At 50.4% G+C, this 24,099-nt stretch overlaps 1 protein-coding gene and 1 non-coding gene across 2 annotated transcripts; both read right to left on the bottom strand.

Annotated features, from left to right (window-relative positions):
- Window positions 1–4,800: 4,800 nt before the first annotated feature.
- TRNAK-UUU lies at window positions 4,801–4,873 on the bottom strand. Its single transcript has one exon. It is a non-coding gene; the product is annotated as a tRNA-Lys (tRNA).
- Window positions 4,874–14,053: 9,180 nt separating this feature from the next.
- Window positions 14,054–17,897, bottom strand: EGR1 (early growth response 1). The gene is made up of 2 exons (XM_038552314.1): window positions 17,334–17,897; window positions 14,054–16,613 (listed from the first exon to the last, which is right to left on the bottom strand). Exons 1-2 carry the CDS (start codon window positions 17,632–17,634, stop codon window positions 15,286–15,288), a joined length of 1,629 nt encoding a protein of 542 aa, XP_038408242.1. The 5' UTR covers window positions 17,635–17,897; the 3' UTR covers window positions 14,054–15,285.
- Window positions 17,898–24,099: the final 6,202 nt, after the last annotated feature.

Here is a 24,099-nt window from a genome sequence, read left to right as displayed (position 1 = left end):
TGGTTCCCAGCTGCCAGCTTCGTCTAGGCAGGATTGCGTTAGAGCCAGCCCGGCTTCCCTCAGTCCCTCCAGAGTGAGCACGCCCAGCTCCCCCGCAAAAAGGAGGGGGAGACAGACACCAAGGAAAAGAGGAAACTTCCATTTCTTTCCCTGGTTGGAGGCTGGGAAGCACTTGGCTTCAAGCTGTCACTCATCTTGTAGGTGGGGAAGATGAAGACTGATCCTCTTGAGATTATCGAAGTCTCTAAAATGAACCCTTTGGCAAGAGCTTTGCCCTGGAGAGACATTAGTAGGAAAGCCCTGGATTTGACTGTGATGGGAGGGAGGAGAGGCAGGTCTCAGGCAAGAGACAGACTCCTGGATCATTTTTCTTTCTGCAGGTCTTCTGCCCAGAAAAATATGAGAAGAGTCCTGGCAACTGGAAGAGGAAGAGGAAGAAATAGGGAAAGAAGGGCACTAGTAGGTATTGACCTCAAGCAGACCAAAGGAATGATTAAGAGTATTAACAGTTAATACTTATGTATAAATATTGTGTCAACCTGCTTCCTTTGTTATCTTATTGAATCAATTCCCTCAGGTAGGTCCTACTGTTATCCCAGTTTAGAGATATGGAAACCGAAGTTTGGGATGCCTGAGTGGCTCAGCGGTTGAGTGTCTGCCTTTGGCTCAGGGTGTGATCCTGGGGTCCTGGGAACAAGTCCCAACATTGGGCTTCCTGCAGAGAGCCTGCTTCTCCCTCTGCCTGTGTCTCTGCCTTTCTCTGTGTGTCTCTCATGAATAAATAAATAACATCTTTTTTTAAAAATGTTTTTTAATAAAAAAAAAGAGAAACTGAAATTTGTGGACTCCCCAATAACAAGAGCTCCCAATTGATGGGAGTGGGCCAGGCACTCTGTAGACATTATTTCATATAATCCTCACCACCAACCAATGAGATGGGACCTTTTTTTTTTTAATTTTTATTTATTTATGATAGTCACACAGAGAGAGAGAGAGAGAGAGAGAGGCAGAGACACAGGCAGAGGGAGAAACAGGCTCCATGCACCGGGAGCCCGACGTGGGATTCGATCCCGGGTCTCCAGGATCGCGCCCTGGGCCAAAGGCAGGTGCCAAACCGCTGTGCCACCCAGGGATCCTGGGACCTTTTTTTTTTTTAAGATTTTATTTATTTATTCATGAGAGACAGGGAGAGAGACAGAGACAGAGAGGCAGAGACACAGGCAGAGGGAGAAGCAGGCTCCATAGAGGGAGCCCAATGTGGGACCCTATCCCAGGACTCCAGGATCACATCCTAAGCGGAAGGCAGACGCTTAACCGCTGAGCCACCCAGGCGTCCCAAGAAATGGGACCATTATGCCCATTTTCTACAGGTGAAAACTGAGGCTCATAGAAGTAGGAGACTTGTCTGTAATCAATAAGTAATGTAAGTGGTGGAGTGAAGGCTGAAAATTTGACTGTGTGACTCTAAATCATCTGGGCCTTACTACTTGTCCGTGCTGCCACCATGGTTTCTCCATGGATTCTGGGGCTCCTGCTCACACAGGCTGAGACCACAAAAGTCTGCCCATACCTACATTTCTTTTTTTCTTTTTTAAATATCTTATTTATTGGGATCCCTGGGTGGCGCAGCGGTTTGGCACCTGCCTTTGGCCCAGGGCGCGATCCTGGAGACCCGGGATCGAATCCCATGTCGGGCTCCCGGTGCATGGAGCCTGCTTCTCCCTCTGCCTGTGTCTCTGCCTCTCTCTCTCTCTCTGTATGACTATCATAAATAAATAAAAAAATTAAATATCTTATTTATTTATTCATGAAAGACAGAGAGAGAGGCAGAGACACAGGCAGAGGGAGAAGCAGGCTCCATGCAGGGAGCCCAATGTGGGACTCAATCCTGGAGCTCCAGGATCAGGTCCTGGGCCTAAAGTGGTGCTAAACTGTTGGGCCACCCAGGGATTCCCCATACCTACATTTCTATAGTGCTTGCCACACAAGCCAGAACCTGGCTGGGAGTGTTCACTTGATTAGTTCAGAGTTGCTGCCAGAATGAATATTTCTAGGGTCTACACAGATGGACCTGGGTCACATGGGCCCTGCAACTAGGGGCTCTGGTCAAATCCAATCCAATTCCCCAGACAAAAGGAAACATGGAGAGGGGTTCACCACCTGTCCCCCCAACCCCAAGACTTGACATTTCCCTAAGAGATGCAAAAATGTCTAAACCCAAGAGCCCTCAGGAGGTCTCCTTAATGTCTGAGGGAGGTGCTTGTTGGAGAAAAGGCTGGAGAACCCAGCACCTCAATCAGGGCGACCACAGAGTGGCAGCCTCTCCAGCTGGGGGGGCGGCAGTGGGGGGCTCCCAGTGGTCTCTCCCAGAGGACCCTCTGCCGGGTACAGGAGCAGACTCTGGTGCTCCCATCCCTGCTGCAGGCTGCAGGGCTGTGGTGGTGGGAAACAGTTTGAACCTTGAGTCAGAGAGAAGGTTCCACTTCACTTTTCCTGAAATAAGCACGTCAAGGACCCAGCAGTCAGTCAATCTAGAGAGAAACGGGAACTGGAAAGTGAGAGTGATAGTGCTCCTTTCTTTCTTTCCCTACCATCTTTTTTATGCTTAAAAACATTTTATCTATGCAATTTCTACTCCATTTGTGTATTTTTTATGCATGTTTGTTGCAGAAAATACATGTGATGATAAGATTTATTAGTGTGAATGTTCATTTTTCTTTCTCCCTTTATCTATCCATCAAAAGTTTTCCAGCTTGGAATCCAATTCCACTTTCAAGCTTCCAGTTTGGTCTTTGCCAGCCCAGTTCCTGGATCTTTTTAAATGCAGAATCAGAAATGCTGAGGAAGGGGGAAGGGGCTCAGCTGGTTAGAGAGAGAGAAGGAGATGTATAGAGCCTGAGAGGCTGGGAGGGGAAAAAACTTGGGCAGAGAAGCAAAACTGATAATACAGAAACATATAATAATAAAGAAACAAAGAAGGAGAAGGGAAGGAGATGAGTTGGAAAAGGAAAAGTTGGAGGAATTTTATGAAGTATAAGTATGGGGCATTAAATGGATCCCCTGTAATTCCTCAAGTAGAGATTGGAATACAATTTTTGTTTTCTGGCTCCAGCATTATAATTCTTTATTTGTAACTCCACCTAGAGCCTTGACCATATAAGGACCCGGAATTTATTAGGGCTCCATACAGGAAAGTACAAAATATCATTCTTTGATAAAATAAAAAGTAGCAAGTATTTATCCCCCCCCCCCTTTTTAAAACAAGTATCATTTTTTAAAATTAGGTAAACTCTACCCCCAACGTGAGGCTAGAACTCATATTACCTGGAGATCAAGAGTCACGTGCTCTACTGACAGCCAGCCAGGCACCCCTTAACAAATGTAATTTAGTCTAAATTTTTTGTTAGATTCTGGCTAATAGGGCAGCCCGTGTGGCTCAGTGGTTTAGTGCCACCTTCAGCCCAGGGTGTGATCCTGGAGACCCGGGATCAAGTCCCACGTCGGGCTCCCTGCATGGAGCCTGCTTCTCCCTCTGCCTGTGTCTCTGCCTCTCTCTCTCTCTCTCTCTCTGTGTCTCTCATGAATCAATAAATTAAAAATATTTGAAAAAAAAAGAAAAAAGAAAAGGTTACATATTGTATGATTCCATTTTTTTTTTTAAGATTTTATTTTTATTCATAAGAGACACATAGAGAGAGGCAGAGACACAAGGCAGAGGGAGAAGCAGGCTCCCTGCAGGGAGCTCCATGCGGGACTTGGGACTCAATTCCAGGACTCTGGGGTCATGACATGAGCAGAAGGCAGCCGCTCAACCACCAAGTCCCCCAGGCATCCCCCATACCCTTTTCCTATGTCTCCTTCTCCTTGACAGAACGAGTCATTCTCTGTTTCATACACACCTCTAATGTATCACACTGTGAGATACTTATTTGTGTCCAAATCTCCCCCACATCGAATTCTGTGCTGCCCCAGACTCTATCTCATTTACCTCTACACACTCAGGGTCTAACATAAAGTAGATATTTAATAAATGTTTTCTGGATAACATTCTGGGGCCTGAAGGAACAGCATAGACTTTGTATGGCCCAGTGCTGAGCAGCCCCACAGAAGTTACCAGACTTGAGCTCCTCCTTTTATGTGCCCAGTAAGTGGGGACACACCAAACAGTCTGACCCAAGAATAACCAGCAAAACCACCTGGTTAATATCAACTTAGCAATAAACAGAAGAAAGAAATTTAAGAGAAAGACTTGAGCCTAGTGGCATGCTTGGATTGTATATCGGAAATGGGTGTAGAGATAATTTAATGATGGGTCAAGATCTCAAGAGTTCTCTAAGGCATAATTTTTTTTTTCTAAGGCATAATTGAGTGAGCTCAGCAAGTTAACAAAATAACAACCCTTCCTGATTTTTAGAAAAACCTACAGCTGTTAGATTTAGAAGCCAGCGATAGCTCCCTAGTGCTTCTATCCATTTAGCCCCAATAGATGACCTGCAAGGAAACAGGCAGTTTGTGTCCACACAGCAAATAACCTAGAACCTAGAGTCTCTGGAGATTCTATATTCTTAAGCACTCTTCTTTAACACCTTACAAATAAAGAGGCAAGGCCTTGCCGGGGGAGAGAAAATACTCTACCAGAGGAACTTCATGAAGACCCCTACATTCATTACACCAGATTCTAGAAAATAATTATTTGCTTTGTCTTGTATTTTTCTTTTACTTCCATCAATAGAATGACTCTTTCTTTCTTTCTTTTTTTTTTACATTTTTTAAAAGATTTTATATTTTAACTGAGCTCTATGCCTAGTGTGGGGCTAAAACTCACAACCCTGAGATCAAAAGTCCCATGCCCTACCAACTGAGCCAACCAGGCACCCCTCTTTTACATTTCTCCCAGCTTTACTGAGATGTAATTAATATACTAAAATTGTGAAAGTTTATTTATTTTTTCTTAAGATTTTATGTATTTATTCATGAGAGACACAGAGAGAGTGAGAGAGAGGCAGAGACATAGGCAGAGGGAGAAGCAGGCTCCATGCAGGGAGCCTGACTTGGGACTCCATCCCGGTTCTCTAGGATCATGCCCCAGGCTGAAGGCAGTGCTAAACCGCTGAGCCACCCAGGCTGCCCAGATTGTGAAAGTTTAAAGCATACAACTTTTTTTGTTATTTCTGGGGATTTTTTTGTTGTTGTTGTTTTTAATTAATTTTTTAAGATTTTTTTTTTTTAAGATTTTATTTATTTATTCATGAGAGATACAGAGAGAGGCAGAGACACAGACAGAGGGAGAAGCAGGCTCCATGCAGGGAGCCCGACGTGGGACTTGATCCCAGGTCTCCAGGATCACGCCCTGGGCCGAAGGCAGGCACTCAACCACTGAGCCACCCAGGCGTCCCTTTTTTTGTTTTTAAGTGAGCTTTCCAACCTATGTAGAGATTGAACTCACAACCCTGAGATCAAGAGTCGCATGTTCTACCAACTGAACCAGCCAGATGCCCCTAGAATGATATTCTTCTGATGATAAAAATTGAAGGGGAGCCCGGGTAGCTCAGTGGTTTAGCGCCGCCTTCAGCTCTGGGTGTAATCCTAGAGACCCGGGATGGAGTCCCATGTCGGGCTCCCTGCATGGAGCCTGCTTCTCCCTCTGCCTCTGTCTCTGCCTCTCTCTCTCTGTGTCTCTATGAATAAATAAATAAAATCTTAAAAAAAAATTTTTTTTGAAAAATACATAGGGTGCCTGAGTGGCTCTATCAGTTGAGTGATTCTTGATTTCGGCTTGGGTCATGATCTCAGGGTCACCAGATGGAGCCCTGCAGCTGACTCTGAGCTGGGTGAGCTAGGCGAGGAGCATGCTTAGGTTTCTTCCTCTCCCTCTGCCCTTCCCCTGCACAGGCTCACTCTTCCTCTGAAGGAAAAGAGGGGAGGGGAAGGGAAGGGAAGGGAAGGGAGAATAAAAACTTTATGAAGCCTAATTAATAGTTGGGCCTGAGGAGATTGAAAACAGTGTTTCTAGATAGACACAAGACACTTCTGATAAGACAATTCTCAGGACCTTGGCAGTCTCATTAGCCAAAAATGAAATCTGGCTCTGAAGGGAATAAAAGATGATTCTGAGACGATAATTTGAGGGAGTCATCACAAATATGAGGGAACAAAATCAGTTCTGAGGTTGCTGAAATAGAACTAGAAACAGTCCGACTCCAGAGTTTCTGTTTTATAGGGACCTAGGGGCAATCAGAGTTGTGTTTACATCATTCATAGAAGGTTAGGGATACTCCCAAGGTACTGTTGGCCTCATCACTGAGTTGAGAAGGTTCCAAGTCACATGGACCTGACAGTACTAAGTAGGTGGTTCTGAGAAGACAGTTGAAGATGTTGGCGTTGAAGTGACTGGAAATTGGTTGTGATAAGGCAGCCAGAGGAGATTCACTGTCTCTGAGAAGCCAGTTTGAGGAAATTCATGGTTGGTTCTAAGATGGGGAGCCTGGGTGGCTCAGTCCCTTAAAGAGTGACTCTTAAAAAAAAAAATAAATAAAATAAATAAAATAAAATAAAAAAAAAAAAAAAAAAAAGAGTGACTCTTGATTTCAGCTCAGGTCATGATCTCAGGGTCATAAGATTGAGCCCTGCATGGGAGCCTGCTTGTCCCTCTCCCTCTGCTCGCCCCCCTCTCTAAAATAAATAAATAAATAAATAAACAAACAAATAAAATAAAATAAAATAAAATCTTTCAAAAATAAAGAGATTTAAAGGTGATTGGCAGGCTGGGAGGGATTTTTTTTTCTCTTTCTCCCAGACCACCTCTAAATTCCCTGGAGCAACTCACCCACAGTAGAAGCTCCACTAATTTGTTGAATAAAGGGAGTACAGTTTGGTTCTCAGGAGTCTGGTTATTGGATCTGAAAAGATTTTGGGGTAAGAATTTGGTTCTGAGGAAACATGAGTTCTGGGAAGAGCTGAAATCATTTTCTCTGAAGAGGGCACCCACTGCTAGTTGTGTAGAAACTCGACTTCTGGGTTTGTTTGGGAAGTGAGGAAGCACTCTAACCCAGATGGGCAGACTGATTTACCTGGGTCACAGAGATGAGAGAAGACACTTCAGGATAGACCCATTGCCACCCATTTGCCTCCCCAGATTTTTATTTTTATTTTCTATTTTTATTTATTATTTTTTAAAGACTTTATTTATTTATTCATGAGAGACACAGAGAGAGAGGCAGAGACACAAGCAGAGGAAGAAACAGGCTCCCTGCAGGGAGCCTGATGTAGGACTCCATCCCAGGACCCCAGGATCACGACCTGAGCCAAAGGCAGATGCTCAATTGCTGAGCCAGCCAAGTGTCCCGACTCCCCAGATTTTAAAAGTACCTTCCTGGGAATCCCTGGGTGGCTCAGTGGTTTAGCGCCTGCCTTTGGTCCAGGGCATGATCCTGGAGTCCCGGGATCGAGTCCCACATCGGGCTCCCTCCATGGAGCCTGTTTCTCCCTCTGCCTGTGTCTCTGCCTCTCTCTCTCTGTGTGTCTTTCATGAGTAAATAAATAAAATCTTAAAAAAAGAAATAAATAAGAGTACCTTCCTTCAACATGAATCCCTAAGTGAGAGTCAGGAGGACCTCCCCCAGCCCCCACCCCACTACCCTAGGGCCTGCTCTTCAGCCTCCAGTTTGCAAATCAGCACCACAATCTGAGAGGGCTCCCTCCTTGGAGCAGAGGGTCTGGTCAGAGCACAGGCCAAGGCAGCTAGCAGGAGAGAGATTCCAAGAAGCTCACCCTCAAGGATGGAGAACAGACCTATAGGGTAGAATTAACATTGTGAAGCCCACCTGGAAAATGGGCATTCAAAGACCAGCGAAGTAAAGGATTTTTAAAGTCTAGATTTATTGAACTATAAGGCATTAAAAATAGTTTTTTTTAAAGATTTTATTTATTTATTTATGAGAGACACACAGAGAGAGAGACACAGACAGAGAGGAAGCAGGTTCCCTGACTCGATTCCGGGACTCCAAGATAATGCCTGAGCTAAAGACAGACATTCAACCATTGAGCCCCCCAGGTATCCCAAAGTGGTACCTTTCTACATGTTCATCAGCATTTCCTTTTTTTCTTTTTTTTTTTTAAGATTTTTATTTATTCATGAGACACACACACACAGAGAGAGAGAGAGAGAGAGAAAGGCAGAGACACAGGCAGAGGGAGAAGCAGGCTCCATGCACGGAGCCAGATGTGGGACTCGATCCCAGGTCTCCAGGATCACGCCCTGGGCCAAAGGCGGTGCTAAACCGCTGAGCCACCCCGGGCTGCCCTTCACCAGCATTTCCATATCCTCACCAACACTTGTTATTGTCTGTCTGGAAAGGATAAATGTTAAGGATAATTTTCTAAATAATTTTCTAAAATATGTAAAGCCATCTGTCCTCATCCTGACCCTGACACATAACTCAGGCCGGCAATGAGTGCCAAGTTAACACAGTTGAGAACATGGAGCCTCAGTGGCCTTTTCTACTCTCAGGCCGCTCTGCAGTTCCAGGCTCTCTGGGCCCAAAGAAGAGAGAGAGAGAGAACTTGTAGTTACAGCATTACCTCAGAACTGAGAGTTGAGAACTCCATAGGATAGGGGCTTTGACAGCTAGTGAGTGAGTGGGGCCTGTGTTCCAGGAAACCCTTCCAGGGAAGAAGACTCACAGGAGGAGACAGTGAGGGATCCCTGGGTGGTGCAGCGGTTTAGCGCCTGCCTTTGGCCCAGGGCGCGATCCTGGAGATCCGGGATCGAATCCCACATCAGGCTCCCGGTGCATGGAGCCTGCTTCTCCCTCTGCCTGTGTCTCTGCCTCTCTCTCTGTGTGACTATCATAAATAAATGAAAAAAAAAAAAAAAAGGAGGAGACAGTGATAATGTGGACAGATAACCTCTCAGGACAAGTATCCCAGGGCAGCTTGCACACCTTTTGAGCTTAGCCTTTTCCTCTGCTTGAGGTCAAAGTGCCTCATCAGTGTGCATTCCCCTGACTACCAGGTACCTTAGAAAAGTATCGCCAAGGACACACGTACATTTGCCAAGCTGAGTAAATAACAACAGTGTACCTGGCTTAGCCTTAGACTGGCTCTGTTTGAGGAAAATGTAAACAAAGCAGATCTTTTAGGAGGCTGAGCCCTAACTACATGAGTGTGGGAGAACATGGGTGATTATTGCTTCCAGTAAGAGGGAGGTGAGTAAATGGGAACATGGTAGAAACAAGGAACAAGAATGGGGGGCTTTGGAGTAAATGGGAACGCATGCATGCAAAGATGTGTACTCAGATGTTCACAGCACCCTTATTTATAACAGCCCCAAAGGGAACCAGCCCCAATGTCCATCCACCGGTGAAAGAGTGAACAAATTGTGCTATAGTCATAGAGTGAAATACTCCCCAGAAATAACACGGAGGGAACTCTTTGTACAAGCAACAACATAAGGATGCCTGGGTGGCTCAGGGGTTGAGCATTTGCCTTTGGCTCAGGGAGTGATCCCAGGGTCCTGGGATGGAGTCCCAGCATCGAGCTCCCTGTGGGAAGCCTGCTTCTCCCTCTGCCTGTGTCTCTGCCTCTCCCTGTGTCTCTCATGACTAAATAAGTAAAATCTTAAAAAAAAAAAAAAGCAGGGGATCCCTGGGTGGCTCAGCAGCTTGGTGCATGCCTTCAGCCCAGGGTGTGATCCTGGAGTCCTGGGATCGAGTCCCACATCAGGCTCCCTGTGTGGAGCCTGCTTCTCTCTCTGCCTGTGTCTCTGCCTCTCTCTCTCTCTATGTGTCTCTCATGAATAAATAAATAAAATCTTAAAAAAAAAAAAAAAAAAAGGCAAGCAAATCAGTGGTTGCCCCGGGGGACAGGGATGGATGAAGGAAAGATTTCCAAGGGGCACAAGCAAAGTTTTGGCAGTAACAGATATGTTCATTATCTTAACTGTGATTATGGTTTTTTCACCTGTGAACACATATATCAGGACTCATCAAATTGTACAGTTTATTCTATATCAATTATACTCCAATAGAGCTATAATAATAATAATCATAATAAACGACCTAAGCACTGAGGAGGATGGCCTTGTTGGAGACAGCGCCCCAAAAAAGAGTTAAGATAGATTTTCTTGCAAATGAGGAGCCGAGCTGCTAACCTGATCTAAGAGAACGTCCTTTTTTTTTTTTTTTTTTTAAGATTTTATTTATTTATTCATGGAGACACAGAGAGAGAGAGAGAGAGAGAGGCAGAGACACAGGCAGAAGGAGAAGCAGGCTCCATGCAGGGAGCCCGATGTGGGACTCCATCCCAGGTCTCCAGGATCACACCCTGGGCTGAAGGCAGGTGCTAAACCCCTGAGCCACCCAGGGATCCTTTTTTTTGTTTTGTTTTTGTTTTTAAGATTTTATTTATTTATTCATGAGAATACACAAAGATGAGAGAGAGAGAGGCAGAGACACAGGCAGAGGGAGAAGCAGGCTCCATGCAGGGAGCCCAACGTGGGACTTGATCCCAGGTCTCCAGGATCGTGCCCTGGACTGAAGACAGGGCTAAACCGCTGAGCCACCTGGGCTGACCCAACCAGGGATCCTAAGAGAATGTCTCCTGTAAGCTTTGCCTCAAAAGACTTACCCAGGCTCTAGTAATGGGAAAGGGGACTTGGGAAGAAAAATCACTACAGTGGAGGGCTAGATTTGCTATTTGGGCACAAAAGTCTTATTAGCACCTGGAGACTTATGAGTAAAATGTTGAAACCATATTTACTCAATGCCTGATTCTTTTCTTTTAGACTTGGCCTCATTTCCCTTGGGACCATTGTGATCTCACTCTTTTCAATCTTCCCCTCTCAAACTACACCAATCGTGGCTGAACCAGGGAAAACAGCAGGGATGGGGAGAGAGGAGGATGTTGCAGGAACTATCTCTGACCCCATAGTATGCATTCCTGACCCCATTTCTTCCTGGGTTGGAGGTTCCAAGAGGGGCCAGGTAGAAGGAAGCATACCTTAAACCCAGCCTGACAACCAGGCTAAGCTATGTCTTTCTGAGTGCTTAGAATCTTTCCAAAAAGGTGAGGCTCAACATTCCTGGAATTCAAGAGAAAAGAGTATCCCTCAGGTACTAGGAAGCAGGGTCAAGGGTCCTTAAAACCTGGTTCTTTTTTTTCCTGCAGAATCTAAACCTAGCCTTGGCCAAGTTTTCCTGCCCCCCTCGCCTCTTCCACATCCTTGAAGCCCCACACAATGTCCCCAGGTAACAATCAATTGTTCACACTATCTGGGTGCCTTCCTAAACCTCAGCCTTGATGATGATAGAGCTTTTATCAGCAATGCCCTATGCCCTTGGTTTCAGATTTCCCTCACAGGAGCAGGAGTTAAAATGAACACTTTCCTTTGAACACTTTCCTTTTTCTTTCTTTCTTTCTTTCTTTCTTTCTTTCTTTCTTTCTTTCTTTCTTTCTTTCTTTTTTTCTTTCTTTCTTTCTTTTTCTTTCTTCTTTCTTTCTTTCTTCTTTCTTTTTCTTTCTTTCTTTTCTTCTTTTTTCTTTCTTTCTCTTTCTTTCTTTCTTTCTTTCTTTCTTTCTTTCTTTCTTCTTTCTTTCTTTCTTTCTTTCTTTCTTTCTTTCTTTCTTTCTTCTTTCTTTCCTTTTTAATACTATAGGACTGTAAAATGGGGCAATTTTTGAGTCTTGCTGTATTTCAGCTGTGCAGAGAAACTTGAGTTTCAAGTGGCAGAAGCCAAAGGAACCCTGGTGACAGGACTAATAAAAATTAGCTAGCAATCTTGGCAGAATTTCTCAATGAGCCATCTGCATCAAAATTGCCCGGTGTGGTTGTTATCAAGGCAGGTTCCAGGCCCCCATCACAGACCTCAAAAATAAGATGTCAAAATAAATAAATAAATAAATAAATAAATAAATAAATAAATAAATAAAATGCCACAGGAAGGGGGTCTGGGAATCTGATTCTGAGATATTGTAATAATGACATAAGAGATTTTTTGCTTTAAAGGAACAGAGTCCTTCTGCTCCTTTTTTCATATTTTATTTTTGCCATGTTTTCCCTCGCTGCCCCCTCCCCCACCTAGGTAGTCTGTGGTGAGAAATTATTAAGAATGTGTAACAAGTACAGACTGGTGATCCTGGGCCCAGAGTGAGATGGGGAGGGGTAGGTGGGGCTGGGAAAAGGTGTGCCAATGCAAATGTTGTCTCATCAGGACCTGGCAATTTAGCCAGGAGGCTCATAGGAATGTGCCCTCAGCTAGAGAAGGTGGCTTGGTTTCTCCTGCTCCAGGCTAAGGAGTCTAGTATCCTGGGAAAGGGCAGATATCAATAGATTTGGTGGTTGAGGGCTAGAATGGAAGAGAAAGAATTGGGCGAATGCCAAGAGATTGCTGGAATTCCCCTGGTTCCAGGAATGGTGTTGGTGGCTAACCTGGGAGACCCTCAGAGGGAAGAGTGGACCAAGTGAGACCTCAATCCCACTCAAGGCCTGAGAGCCATACTGAGCCGGGAAGATATTTCATTGTCCTTGACTGGGAGGATCAGAAATTGAGAGGGGAGCCAAGGCTTGGGAATTCTGGGACATCAAATCTATTGGACCCAAATGATCACTGGATGGTCATGTCTGACCAATTCCTAAAAGACTCTAATCAAGGCTGAAGGTGGTGCTTATGTTCCATAATCTATCTGTTCACTCTCTCATGCAAAGAGTCACCAACACCCTCCCTGGTTAACATACAAAGCAAGTGAATTGAGTTAACTATTACTCTTCCCTACTCAATTTTCCATCTTTCCTAAGCTCCTGGGTGGGTTCAGCATCCTTCTCCATGCTCTGAGTCCCAAGCTTGTCCACATTATGTAACATAACATCATGTAATAATTTTTGGCTTACATCTCTGTCTTCTTAACCAACAATCTGCATTGTTATGACCAGCTCAAGACCTCTCAAAGAGTACACAGATGCTAAAAAGGCTCACAAGGATTGCTTCAGCCATTAGTGTGCGCCATCAGGGAGCTGGAGCCAGGGAACCTACTACCTCAGGCCTCCTACACAATGGGGACAGACTTGATCTGTATGAGAACCTTAAATACAAGGCCATCCTCCTGCCCACTCCGCCCTGTGCTCCTGGAAGCTGCCAAGGATCACAGCTCCAGCTGGCAAGTGGTGAGATTTCTTCCTGGAAGGATTCTTGGCTTGAGAACTGGCCCTGGCCTCTTCTAGGCTTCTTCGATGCCCTCAGGTTTCTGGGGACATGGAGGATGGGAAGGAGAGGCTGAGTCAGCTCCAGTCTTGTTACTACTTCTCAGAGCCTTCGTGCCCACCCTTTACCTCCCCCAAGTGTAGATAGCAAGGATTCCCAAGAACACAGCTTTCCCCAACCCTGGGTAGAGACATGGGGCAGGGCCAGACAAATTATGTGGGGCCAGGAAAATAGCACGGCCTCTGGGCACTCATGTTCCACTTTAATTAACCAGATAAAGTAGGCAGTCCACCAGATTGAGGAAGAGGCCCAGTATCAAGAAGAGATCCACATAGTTCTCAAAGAATTCACTCCAGTGACACACAGCAGCTAGGACTCTGAATGGAATTTCCCTGTCTTGGGGGTGCCTGGCTGGCTCAGTATAGCACAGGACCCTTGATCTCCCCGTTGTAAGTTTGGGTCCCATGTTGAGTGCAGAGATCACTTAAAAAAAAAAAAAAAAATCTTAAAAAAAAAAAAAAAAAAAGAACTTTCCATGACTGTAAAAGCCCTTCAAAGCCTTCAATTAAGATGGCAAAATTGGGGGCCCTGGGTGGCACAGTTGGTTAAGTGACAGACTCTTGGTTTCAGCTCAGGTCCTGATCTCCCATCGTCAGATGGAGCCTCAAGCTCACACCCCACCTCCAACTCCCTCATGGAGCTTTCCATGGGTTTCTGTGAGGAGTCTGCCTAAGACTCTTTCCCTGCCCCTCCCCATTGCACTCTAATAAATAAATAAAATCATTTAAAAAAAAAAAAAAAAAAGATGGCAAAAGGGCCCCCGCCCCCAACCCAGGAAACACGCACCCAACCGCAGCTATTTTATTTTCTTTTTAATTTTTCTGAAGGATATACACCACATATCCCATGGGCAATAAAGCGCATTCAATGTGTTTATAAGCCAAACAGTCACTTTGTTTAAGCAAACACAAGTACAAAGTAAAATAAAACCACAAAATAATGAACTGCATGTTCATAACATACAAAAATCGCCGCCTACTCAGTAGGTAACTACAACATTCCAACTCCTGAATATATTTATAAATTTACATTTTCAGTTAAAAAAATAGACTTTTGAGAGTTCAGATTTTGTTTTAAATTTTGTTTTCTTACATTCTGGAGAGCCGAGGCTTAGCTCAGCCCTCTTCCTTATTTTGCTCCCAAAGCCTCCCCCGAATCGTCACTCCCTGCCCCCCTTAAGGCTAGAGGTGAGCACATCCCTCACAATTGCACATGTCAAGCTGTCAGCAAGGCGCATCACACAAAAGGCACCAAGACGTGAAACTTTTTAAACCAAAAGGACGGAAAAAAAGAACACTTTCAAAAAAAAAGAAGAAAAACCAAACCATATTTTGTCACGTGTGAGAGTACAGTCGGGCACTATTTACAAAAAGTTAACGGAACGTCACTCTGACACATGCTCTGATTAATACCAAGGACTGCTGTTTCAAAAAAAGCTTCAAACTTAATCGTCACAGCATCATCACAAAATAAAGGATCACCGTTGGTTTGCTTGGCTTTTCTTTTTTTTTTTTACCCCCCCAAAGGACCTAATTCCAAATAATACAATAGAATATGCAAATTATCTTCACATCAAGAGTACCCCAAGAAAAACAAAATCCATGGCACAGACACTGTACAAGGGTGCAGGGCTGGGCTCTGAGGAGCCCAAACCCCATTTTTGCCAACTTGATTTTCTAGCATCGAAGGGAGCAGGGGGGGGTCAGGCATACGATGGAGATGATACTGAAATGATATATCCAAAATCCATGCAAATCAAGTTCTTTGGATAGAGGTGAAGAACTTGGACATGGCTGTTTCAGGCAGCTGAAGTCACAGGCAGTAGGAACTGCAGAGGAAGGGCAAGTGGGCAGAAAGGATCGCAGGCCAACAGACCTTCCACACCAGCCCTGGGGTGGAGTAGAGGGGGAGGATTTGGCTCTGAGAACCTCCATCTCACCTAGAGGAACCCCCTCCTGTGGCCATCTCCTCCTCCTGTCTCTTAAGTCTCTTGTGTTTCTTTCTCTTTTCCCTGGTTTCTCCTTTCCCTTCAGCAGATTTCAATTGTCCTGGGAGAAAAGGTGGTTGTCATGTCCGAAAGCCCTGCAGAGGCGCTGAAGGAGTTGGTGACAGCCGAGGAAGGGAAGCTGCTGACTTGGGCCGGGAAAGCAGGGGGGACGGAAGAGTATGTGGTGGCCACTGAGGGTGAGGGGAAGCCACTGTGCACAGGGGATGGGTAGGTTGAGGAACCGGGAGAGGAGTAGGAGGTGGGTACAGGTGACGGATAGGAGGTGGTGGCTGGGGAGGGATAAGAGGTAGTAACCGGGGACGTGTAGGAGGTAGCCACCTGGGACGGGTAGGAAGAGAGGGAGGTGGCAGCTGAGGAGGCCACAACACCTTTGTCTGCTTTTTTGTCCTTTTGCCTTAAGTGGATCTTGGTATGCCTCTTGCGCTCATCGCTCCTGGCAAACTTTCTCCCACAGATGTCGCAGGCGAAGGGCTTCTCGCCCGTGTGGGTGCGGATGTGGGTGGTGAGATGGTCACTGCGGCTGAAGTTGCGCATGCAGATGCGACACTGGAAGGGCTTCTGGCCGGTGTGGATGCGGATGTGGCGCGTGAGCTCGTCGGAGCGGGAGAAGCGACGGTCGCAGGACTCGACCGGGCAGGCGTACGGGCGTTCGTGGGGGGGCGTCTTGCTGGGCCGGTTGGGGTACTTGCGCATGCGGCTGGGTTTGATGAGCTGGGACTGGTAAGTGGTGTTGAGGGTCTTCAAGTCCTGGGAGCCCGACTGCGTGGCAAAGGCCTTGATGGTAGACAACGGAGTGAGCGAAGGCTGCTGGGTACGGCCCTCCAGGCCTTGGAAGGGCTTCTGGTCGGGGGTGCCCAGGCCCAGGTCCCCCTGCTGTTGTGGAAACAGGTAGTCAGGGATCATGGGGACCTGGAAGCCACCCTTGGCCGCAGGGTAGGTGGGAGGCGGGTACTGGAGCGCGGCGCCCGTGGAGCCCGGGAAGGCCTGGCTCTGCGGCTCCGGGAAGATGTCACTGTTAGGCGTGGGGAAGGTCGGCGCGGCCGAGTAAATGGGGCTGCTGTCGTTGGACTGGACGGCACAGCTCAGGGGTGGGCTCTGAGAGGCGGCGGAGGAGGAGGAGGCTGCTGGAGACGGCGCCGAAGACGAGGTGGCCGGTGGGTTGGTCATGCTCACGAGGCCGCTGACCAGGCTGAAGAGGGGCTCTGGCCACAAGGTGTTGCCGCTGTTGGGTGCAGGCTCCAGAGAGAAGCGGCCAGTGTAGGTGATGGGCGGCAGCCGCGTGGTTTGGCTGGGGTAACTGGTCTCCACCAGAACCTTCTCGTTATTCAGAGAGATGTCGGGAAAAGACTCTGATGGGGGGGGAGAGAGAGAGGAGGGAGGCCTGGTTACTGGAGAGCAATCACCGGAGGCCGCGGAGGACCCGAGCTGCCAGGCAAGAGGTCAGGCTGGCCACCTGACCCAATAATGGGCTCGCGAGCTGGTTAATAATTGATAGCGGCAGATTGCAGTGTTCCCGGCCCCGCTCCGGCGGCGGAGCCCGTTTCGACAACAGCTGACGCAAACACGGAGAATCCCCCTCCACTGCAGCGCACGGCGCTCCGCAGCGGCGGCTGCGCCACGCAGGGATTCCCGCCAGCGCCCCGACCCCGGGCTGCCAGGACGTCCCCGGCCCGCACCACCGCCCTCCCCCGGGGCAGGCGGCAGGAAACGCCGGCCCGTCTGGAGAAAAGGGGGCGCAGCCCAGCTCTTCAAAACAAGCCCTCCCCCACCTCCACCCACCCACGCAGCCCGAGCTCTCCACCCCAAACAGAAGCCTGCTCGTCTGCGCACCGCTAGGGGCGAGGGGGGTGAGGGCGAGGGCGAGGGCGAGGGCGAGGGCGAGGGCGGACGTCCGCAGGTATCTCGCCAACACATGCCCCCGAGGACGGAAAGGGAAGCCCCGCTTGCACCCCAGAGGTCCGGGAACGCTGCTGCGGTGAAGGGGGGCGCTGCCAGGCGGCGGGGGAAGGACTGACTGGTCGCCGGGCTGGTGGCGAAGGGGCTAATCCTCGGCGTAGGCCACCGCTTACCTGCGGTCAGGTGCTCGTAGGGCTGCTCGCCCGCCTCCCCCTGAGGGTTGAAGGCGCTGCCGCTGCTGCCGCCGCTGCCGCCCCCTCCACCTCCACCGCCCCCGCTGCCGCCGCTGCTGCTACCGCCGCTGCCCTCCGAGGCCCCGGCTGCACCGAGGAACTGGGGAGCCCCGTTGCTCAGCAGCATCATCTCCTCCAGCTTGGGATAGTTGTCCATGGTGGGCGAGTGAGGAAAGGAGCCGAACGGGTCGGAGATCTGCAGCGGAGACATCAGCTGCATCTCGGCCTTGGCCGCGGCCATCCCGGACGGGCGGGCTGGAGAGCTAGTGTTGGGGCGGGTGGGCGCAGCCCGGAGCCGCGGCTGCGGGGGACACACTCTCGGGGGCCTGGCCGGGTCACATGCGGGACGCAGGGCACACTGTGGCCAGGGCAGGTGGGGCCTCCAGGCTCGCCCTCGCCGCCGGCCGGTGCGGACGCGGCGCTGCTACCGGGGCTGGGGCAGGGGCCGGTCCTGCGGCGGCGGAAGCTGGCGGCGGCGGCGGCTGGCGGCGGCGGCTCCCCAAGTTCTGCGCGCTGGGATCTCTCGCGACTCCCCGGATCCGCCTCTATTTGAAGGGTCTGGAGCGCCACGGGTCCGCCTCCGTCGTGACGTACATGGCCATATATGGGAAGCAGGAAGCCCTAATATGGCAAGACCCGCCGGGAGGACCCGGAGTGACGTGAAGCCCCCTACCCGAGATCGGGGAGCACCGCGGTCCCGCACCCCGGCCCCCTCGCCGACTCCTGCACCCTGGGCGCCCCGGCCTCGAGAAAGCCTAGGGCTCGGGCCTCCGCTGCGGGCTCCCCGGCCCGGGCTGCTCCGGAGTTCCCAGCACTGCCCCCGCCTCTTCCCTCCGCCTTCTCCCCTCCTCCCGGAGCCGGAAGCGGCCGGGCCATATCGGGCCGTTCCAAACAAGGCGCTGCCCAAATAAGGGTTGTTCCGGCGGGGGATCCTTCCTGCTCCTTATATGGCGTTTCCGGGTCGTTGCTGGCTGCTCCCTGGCTCCCTCCCTCCTCCCGGGCTCCGAGCCGGGAGCCCGAACGTGCGCAGGAGCTGGGGACGCCCGGGTGGAGGTCTCGGGGCGCCGAGAGCTAGGAGCACCGCGGCTCAGGCGGTTCCCCCGCGGGGACTGGCCTGGGGAAGCCCGCGCCCGGGGCGGGGGCGGGGGCGGGGGCGAGGGCGAGTCGGGCCGGGGTTCTGCCACCGTCATCCCGGGCCCTCCCGCCCACCTCTGGGACCGTGGGAGCGGGGCGGGAGCTAAGGGGAGGAGGGACTGGCTCGCCGGGGCAGAGGCCGCCCAGGAGAGGCGGAGCGTGACCCCTCGGCCTTGACCGTTGGCACCCTGCCTTCCCAGGTGTCATCGGGGAAACTGAGGCTAGGAAAATACCCGCCAGGTGATCCCCTACGTCCCTTTGCGTCGTGGTGGGCCACCTGCTCCTCAGCCGGGAGCTGGCGGTCCTTGCGCGGGTGGGAGACTTTCCCACCTTCTCCGGAAGCAGTGGAGGCGGGGCGGGCAGTGCGGCCGTCGGAAAACCGGGCTTCCCTGCGGGCTGTGCGGGGACCCCTCCAGGCCAGCGCCGAGAAGCCCGCTTGGCGGCCTGGTGCTGCCCCCTGGAGGCCCCCTCTGCAGCTCGGAGCCCCGGGCCCCGGGCCGAGCGGGCTCTTCCGCCGCCTTCCCGCCCCCCGCCCCCCCGTCTGGTGCCGGGCACCGAGCCAGGCCAGGGGAGCCTCCGACGCAGTGAGCGCGAACTGAGCAGGCGCCGCAGCCCGGGCTGTCCCCGCAGCCCCCGGGGAGCCGCCGCCGCCGCCGCCGCCGCCGAGGCGCCCGGACTCCGCGCGCGATGACGCTGCCCTCCCCGAGCCGGGCGGGGAACCGGGGCGCGGGGGGCGCGGGGGGCGCGCGGGGCAGGCGGGAACCAGTTCTGGGGTCTCCGCGGAGTCGGACGTGACGGGGAAGCCCCTCGGCCCCATCCCCACCCCCCGCATTCAAGGGTGCACCCCAAAGCAAACAGGGATTCCGAGGGGGAAGGTTCCTGTTCTAGCTTTGAGTCCAGGGGAGGTGTTGTTTTGGTGAATTTAAAAAAAGAAGCAGAAAGTATGTGTGTGGAAGGGGGGTGCTGAGGACACTGGGACAGAAGCGGGTTGGGGCTGGGGTCTCCGAACCCAAACTGGTCGGAGTCAGGGGAGTTAAATTGGGGGGGGGGGCGCAACTCTCTTGGACTTCATTCCTCTGTATTCCCTACCCGCACGCACAGGCAGAGATACACATAACATTTTCTTATAAAAATCTATTTAAGGAATCTAGCAATGAACCCTGTCTGCCCTCAAGTCTGAACTCCCCAACCCAAAAGCCTAGGGTGGGGTGGGGGGCCCACTCCCACCGCCCACCGGAGTTTTTCTTTAGGAGCTTGAGTGATGCACCTCTCCGAGGCCTCCCGCCAGCCAGGGTCAGATGGTCTTGGATCTCAATGCCCCTTTTGCCACTCCCTGGTGGGGTATCTTGCCTAGGCTTTTTGTATATTGCTTTCTTCAACTGTAAAATAGAGCTAATGTTATTGGTACCCAAGTGGGAGGATTGCTGTGAAAAAACTGAAACTTAGATGGATTGAGTCTCTGAAGTCCCTAAAGCACAGAGCCTACCTTGCAATTGCTATTCAATAGACACTGGCTATTGTTATTTTCAGGAAATTCACCCACCCATCTTCAGCCTCCAGGTAAATTCCAGGGACCCTTTTCTGAAAAGAGGTACAGAGAGGGAGGAACATTCCAATTCTATCACAGGGGACATTGTCCTGAAGAGCTAATCTGAATCTTTCTTGCTGAAGTAGAACATCATTTCCCAGAGCAGAATTTTTCTACCCTGCTGGTTTAACAATCACCTGTAGAACTCCCGGGGTGGGGGGGGGGGGGGAGGGATTTAACCCTAGAGCACTGGAATCAGATTTTTTCTGAACTTGTGAGTGCCAGAACTGAGTGGGTTCCTCATCCTAAGAACCTATTTCTGTTGCCGGGGAGCTGCCCAGATCCCAAGAGCACATCTCCCAACCCCAGCCAAAGCAAACCAATTCCCCTCTGATTCTAATATGCAAAATGACCTTTCACCTTCTTGCTGAAGGTGGACGCTGGGAATCCTTATAGTCTGCATCTTTTGTTTTGCATATGCAATATCAATTCCCCTTTCTTTTCATAATAGCTCCTAGCCAGTGATTTCCTTGGGGAACCAGTCCAGTCCATGTGGTTAGAGGAAGATAACCCCAACCCAGATCTAGGAGTGGGTATGTCACTCACATGTAGACAACCATCTAGGATGCTCCAGTCTCAAGCATTCCAGATCCCTAGCCACAGCGGTTGAGTCAGGATGGGCATATGATCCAAACCAAGCCAGTAAGAAGCACTTCTGGGATATTTCTGGAACTCTTGAAAAAGGGCAATTTTCTCCTACTAAGCCAATGGAATGTAAGCCTGGAGGCCATCTTGCCTTGGACTGCAAAGCCTACCTGAACAAGAAGGCAATGGAAGAAAAACATAGAAGGTATCTACTTGCAGATAATAAGTTTTTGGATACAACCTGGGCTTTTTAGTTATGCAGTCCAATGCATTCCTTTGTGATTTAATAGAATGGGCTCGTTTCAGTTTCTGTTACAACCCAGCAGTTTCTGATTAATACACTCATTATCCACAACAACAAAGAATTTTTCTTAAGACTTTCTGTGGGCAGGGCCTGGGAAGGCCCAGGGCATCGGCCCCTGCCTCTAAGGAGCTTACAATTGGGTAGAAGGAAGACTGAATTCCATGTTGCAAGAAAATCAAGAATGGTGGTCCTGTTAGCCACCAAATGTCAGTTATGCTGAAGAACATAGAAGATAAGAGGAGGGAGAGGTTCCAGGGAAGGGGGCAGGGATGATGAGATTTTGGAGGAGAGAGAACATGAGAAGGACCAAATTTTGTGGTGAGGAAGTGAGGCAGTTTCAGGCCAGGGTTGAGGGTAGGGAGGCCAGGACAGTCCTTGTGTGGTCTGTCTGGAAAAAATGGGCTGGAGTTGAGAGGGTTCCAAGGGGGAGATAGTAGGAAGTAGGTTTGAGTAAAGCATTCTTTTCTTCTTCTTCTTTTCTTCTTTCTCCTCCTCCTTCTTCTTCTTCTTCTTCTTCTTCTTCTTCTTCTTCTTCTTCTTCTTCTTCTTTCTTCCTCCTTCTTCTTTCTTCTTCTTCTTCTTCTTCTTCTTCTTCTTCTTCTTCTTCTTCTTCTTCTTCTTCTTCTTCTTCTTCTTCTTCTTCTTCTTCTTCTTCTTCTTCTTCTTCTTCTTTCTTCATAAAAAGGGCTTATTGGCCACCGCTTGTATCAGAAGCAGTGCTAAGTCTTGGGAATTCTGCAGTGAAGAAGTATAGTTTTGCCCTCTTGGAAACTGCCATTCATTGGGATACTTGTGTCTAAGTAAACAGATACGTAAATAAAAATGATTTCAGATTATGGAGAGTATAGCATACTAGAGAGGTGAGGGAAGGTGTCTCAGAAGAGATGAAATTTATGTGGAGACATGAAGGATGACAGGAAACCAATGCTACCTAGAGGAGGTGAGGTGAGGGGATGGTGAGTGGAGGGCATTCCAGGCAAAGGGGACAGTGGCGTCAAGGCCTCAGGAAGGAGAAGGCCATGGTCTGACATTTAGGGCCTCTGGTTGAGATGTGGGCTGTGAGATAGGATGACCTGTAGGCCTCTACCCTCGTCTCCTTCTGCCCTCTACAGCTCCTGCAGGACAGGAGGTGGCCTTCACAGCCCTGCTCTGCTTCATGGTGTATGCCCCGAAGACAACTTCCATAGGAACAGTGAGAGGAGCTGGCTCCAAGCCCCTACACACTACCCAGACCTTAGCCCTCTCCATGACTGGGAAACCAGTGCCTTGGACCTCCTCCCTGGGTGGGTTATCCCTAGACCTGCCTTCTTAGCCATAGGGCTGGAGGCACCTAGGTCATTCCCGTTCTCCTCTGGTCTATTTTTTGGCCGATGGCACATGCTCCTTTGCTGTGACTGGGGGACTGAAAGGGGAGGAGACAGGATGAAAAGAATGGTGCCCCTCCCCAGGAGCCAGATCTCGGGGGAGGGGTATTGAGTCCCTACCTAGTGACTGACAACCAGCCTGGTGCCCAAAGGAAAGACTTTAAGGAAGATTGGAGGGTGAGGAAGAGCCACTTCTGCACCTGGCCTGAGTGCCCATAGAACTCGAAGGGGCATTTGGGATGAGTCCAGGGCTCTCACACCTGGCCCTCTGGGGATGGGTGCCAGAAGACCTGGGAGAGACGAGAGGTGCTTGGTGGGTATCCAGGTCTGAGCTGCTGTCTGCAGTCTTCCTTGAAAACAGGACAGGCGAAGGGTCAGAGGTGAGAGCAGAATGAAGCTTGCCCACGGCAGATGAGGCTCCAGGTGAAAGCCAGTGGGAACCTCAGAAACTCGAGCCATGGCTGAGCAGCCTGCAGCTCTCAGAGAAAAACAAGCCCCTTTTTCCATTGCCACTTCCTCCTCCCCAGCCCCGGCTACGTCAGCACCCACATGTGCTGCTCAGATCGCGGTTTGCCTCCGCTGTGGCCAGCCTGGGGCTCAGGAAGTGACTTTCCCTTCAGTTCTGTAGGGCTGCCTGTCACTCTTTCCAGTAGCTGAGGGGCTCCGCCGGAAGTAGGGAGGGCCAGGCCTTCAGTCTGTCCTGGGACAGCGCTGTTCCCACCCTGCGAAGGGCTGTGAGGGGTGAGGAGAAACCCCAGAAGAGGCCGGGTCTGGTGCGGGGTTGGGGTCGGGGTGGGGTAGAGGTGCTATGACAGAAGAGGAGGCACAGACAGGAAGGATGACTGCAGGAGACAACAGAGAAAATCACCCCTGAGTGCTGGAGTATGAGGCCATCTCAGGTGCTCCAGCTACAGATGGGGAAACGGTTCCAGACGCCAACCCCGAGGCCTAGGGCGGGTGGAGACTCACGGGTTCTGAGGAGGGCCCATGGAAAGGGATGCTGAGGCCTGAGGCAGAAGGGGTCTCGGGGCTCTGACGGGGGAACCTGACCTGCTCTGATGGATCCAGGAGCTGCAGGGACAGACCATGGAGGATTTGGCTAAGGTTGGGGGATCTGCTTAAAAGAGTCGGGGTCTGGGTTGCTGTCCTCAGAGTCAGCCTAAAGTGTCATGCGCCAGAGTTAGGTTAGGCCTCCAGTGCAGAGCCCTGGGGAGGTGGCCCAGAGCATCTGTTAAGGGAGGAGGCAGTGGGTGAACACTCAGGCCTCTGCGTCCTTTCTGCCCCGGATTTAATGAGCAGATGCAGAAAGAGGTTGCCATCCTCAGACATCAGTCTTTTGACCCTGTGCCATGTGACCCCTGTCCCAGGCCCAGGAAGATGTGGCCTGTGGTGCCTTCTTTGCTCCCCCCACCCCCAGCTGAGTGTGCAGCAAAGCTGGCTGCAGAAATCTCTGGAAGCTCTGGAAGCTCGTTGGGCAGGCAGAGGGAGGGGTGTGTTACATAAGAGCCCACTGATGTGCAGGAAGTCTAGAGCAGCCTTTAGATGAGAAAGGCAGCGTTCCCATCCAGCCTAGAAAAGCAGGAATAGCAACGGCGGTTATTTCTGGCCCCTCACCACCGCCCATCCCAGCGCCGGGGCGCTCAGCTTCATGGTGGGTGAGCTCGGACTCTGCAGACCTGCTGGGAGGGGGAGGGCAGCAGGGGCCAGGCCGCCCCCTGGGGTTACCCCACA

The sequence above is a fragment of the Canis lupus genome, chromosome 11 (genome assembly GCF_011100685.1).
Source record: "Canis lupus familiaris isolate Mischka breed German Shepherd chromosome 11, alternate assembly UU_Cfam_GSD_1.0, whole genome shotgun sequence".
Taxonomy (NCBI): Eukaryota; Metazoa; Chordata; class Mammalia; order Carnivora; family Canidae; genus Canis; species Canis lupus.
Note: the sequence above shows the minus strand (reverse complement) of the source record. Positions and strands in the feature narration are given on the sequence as shown.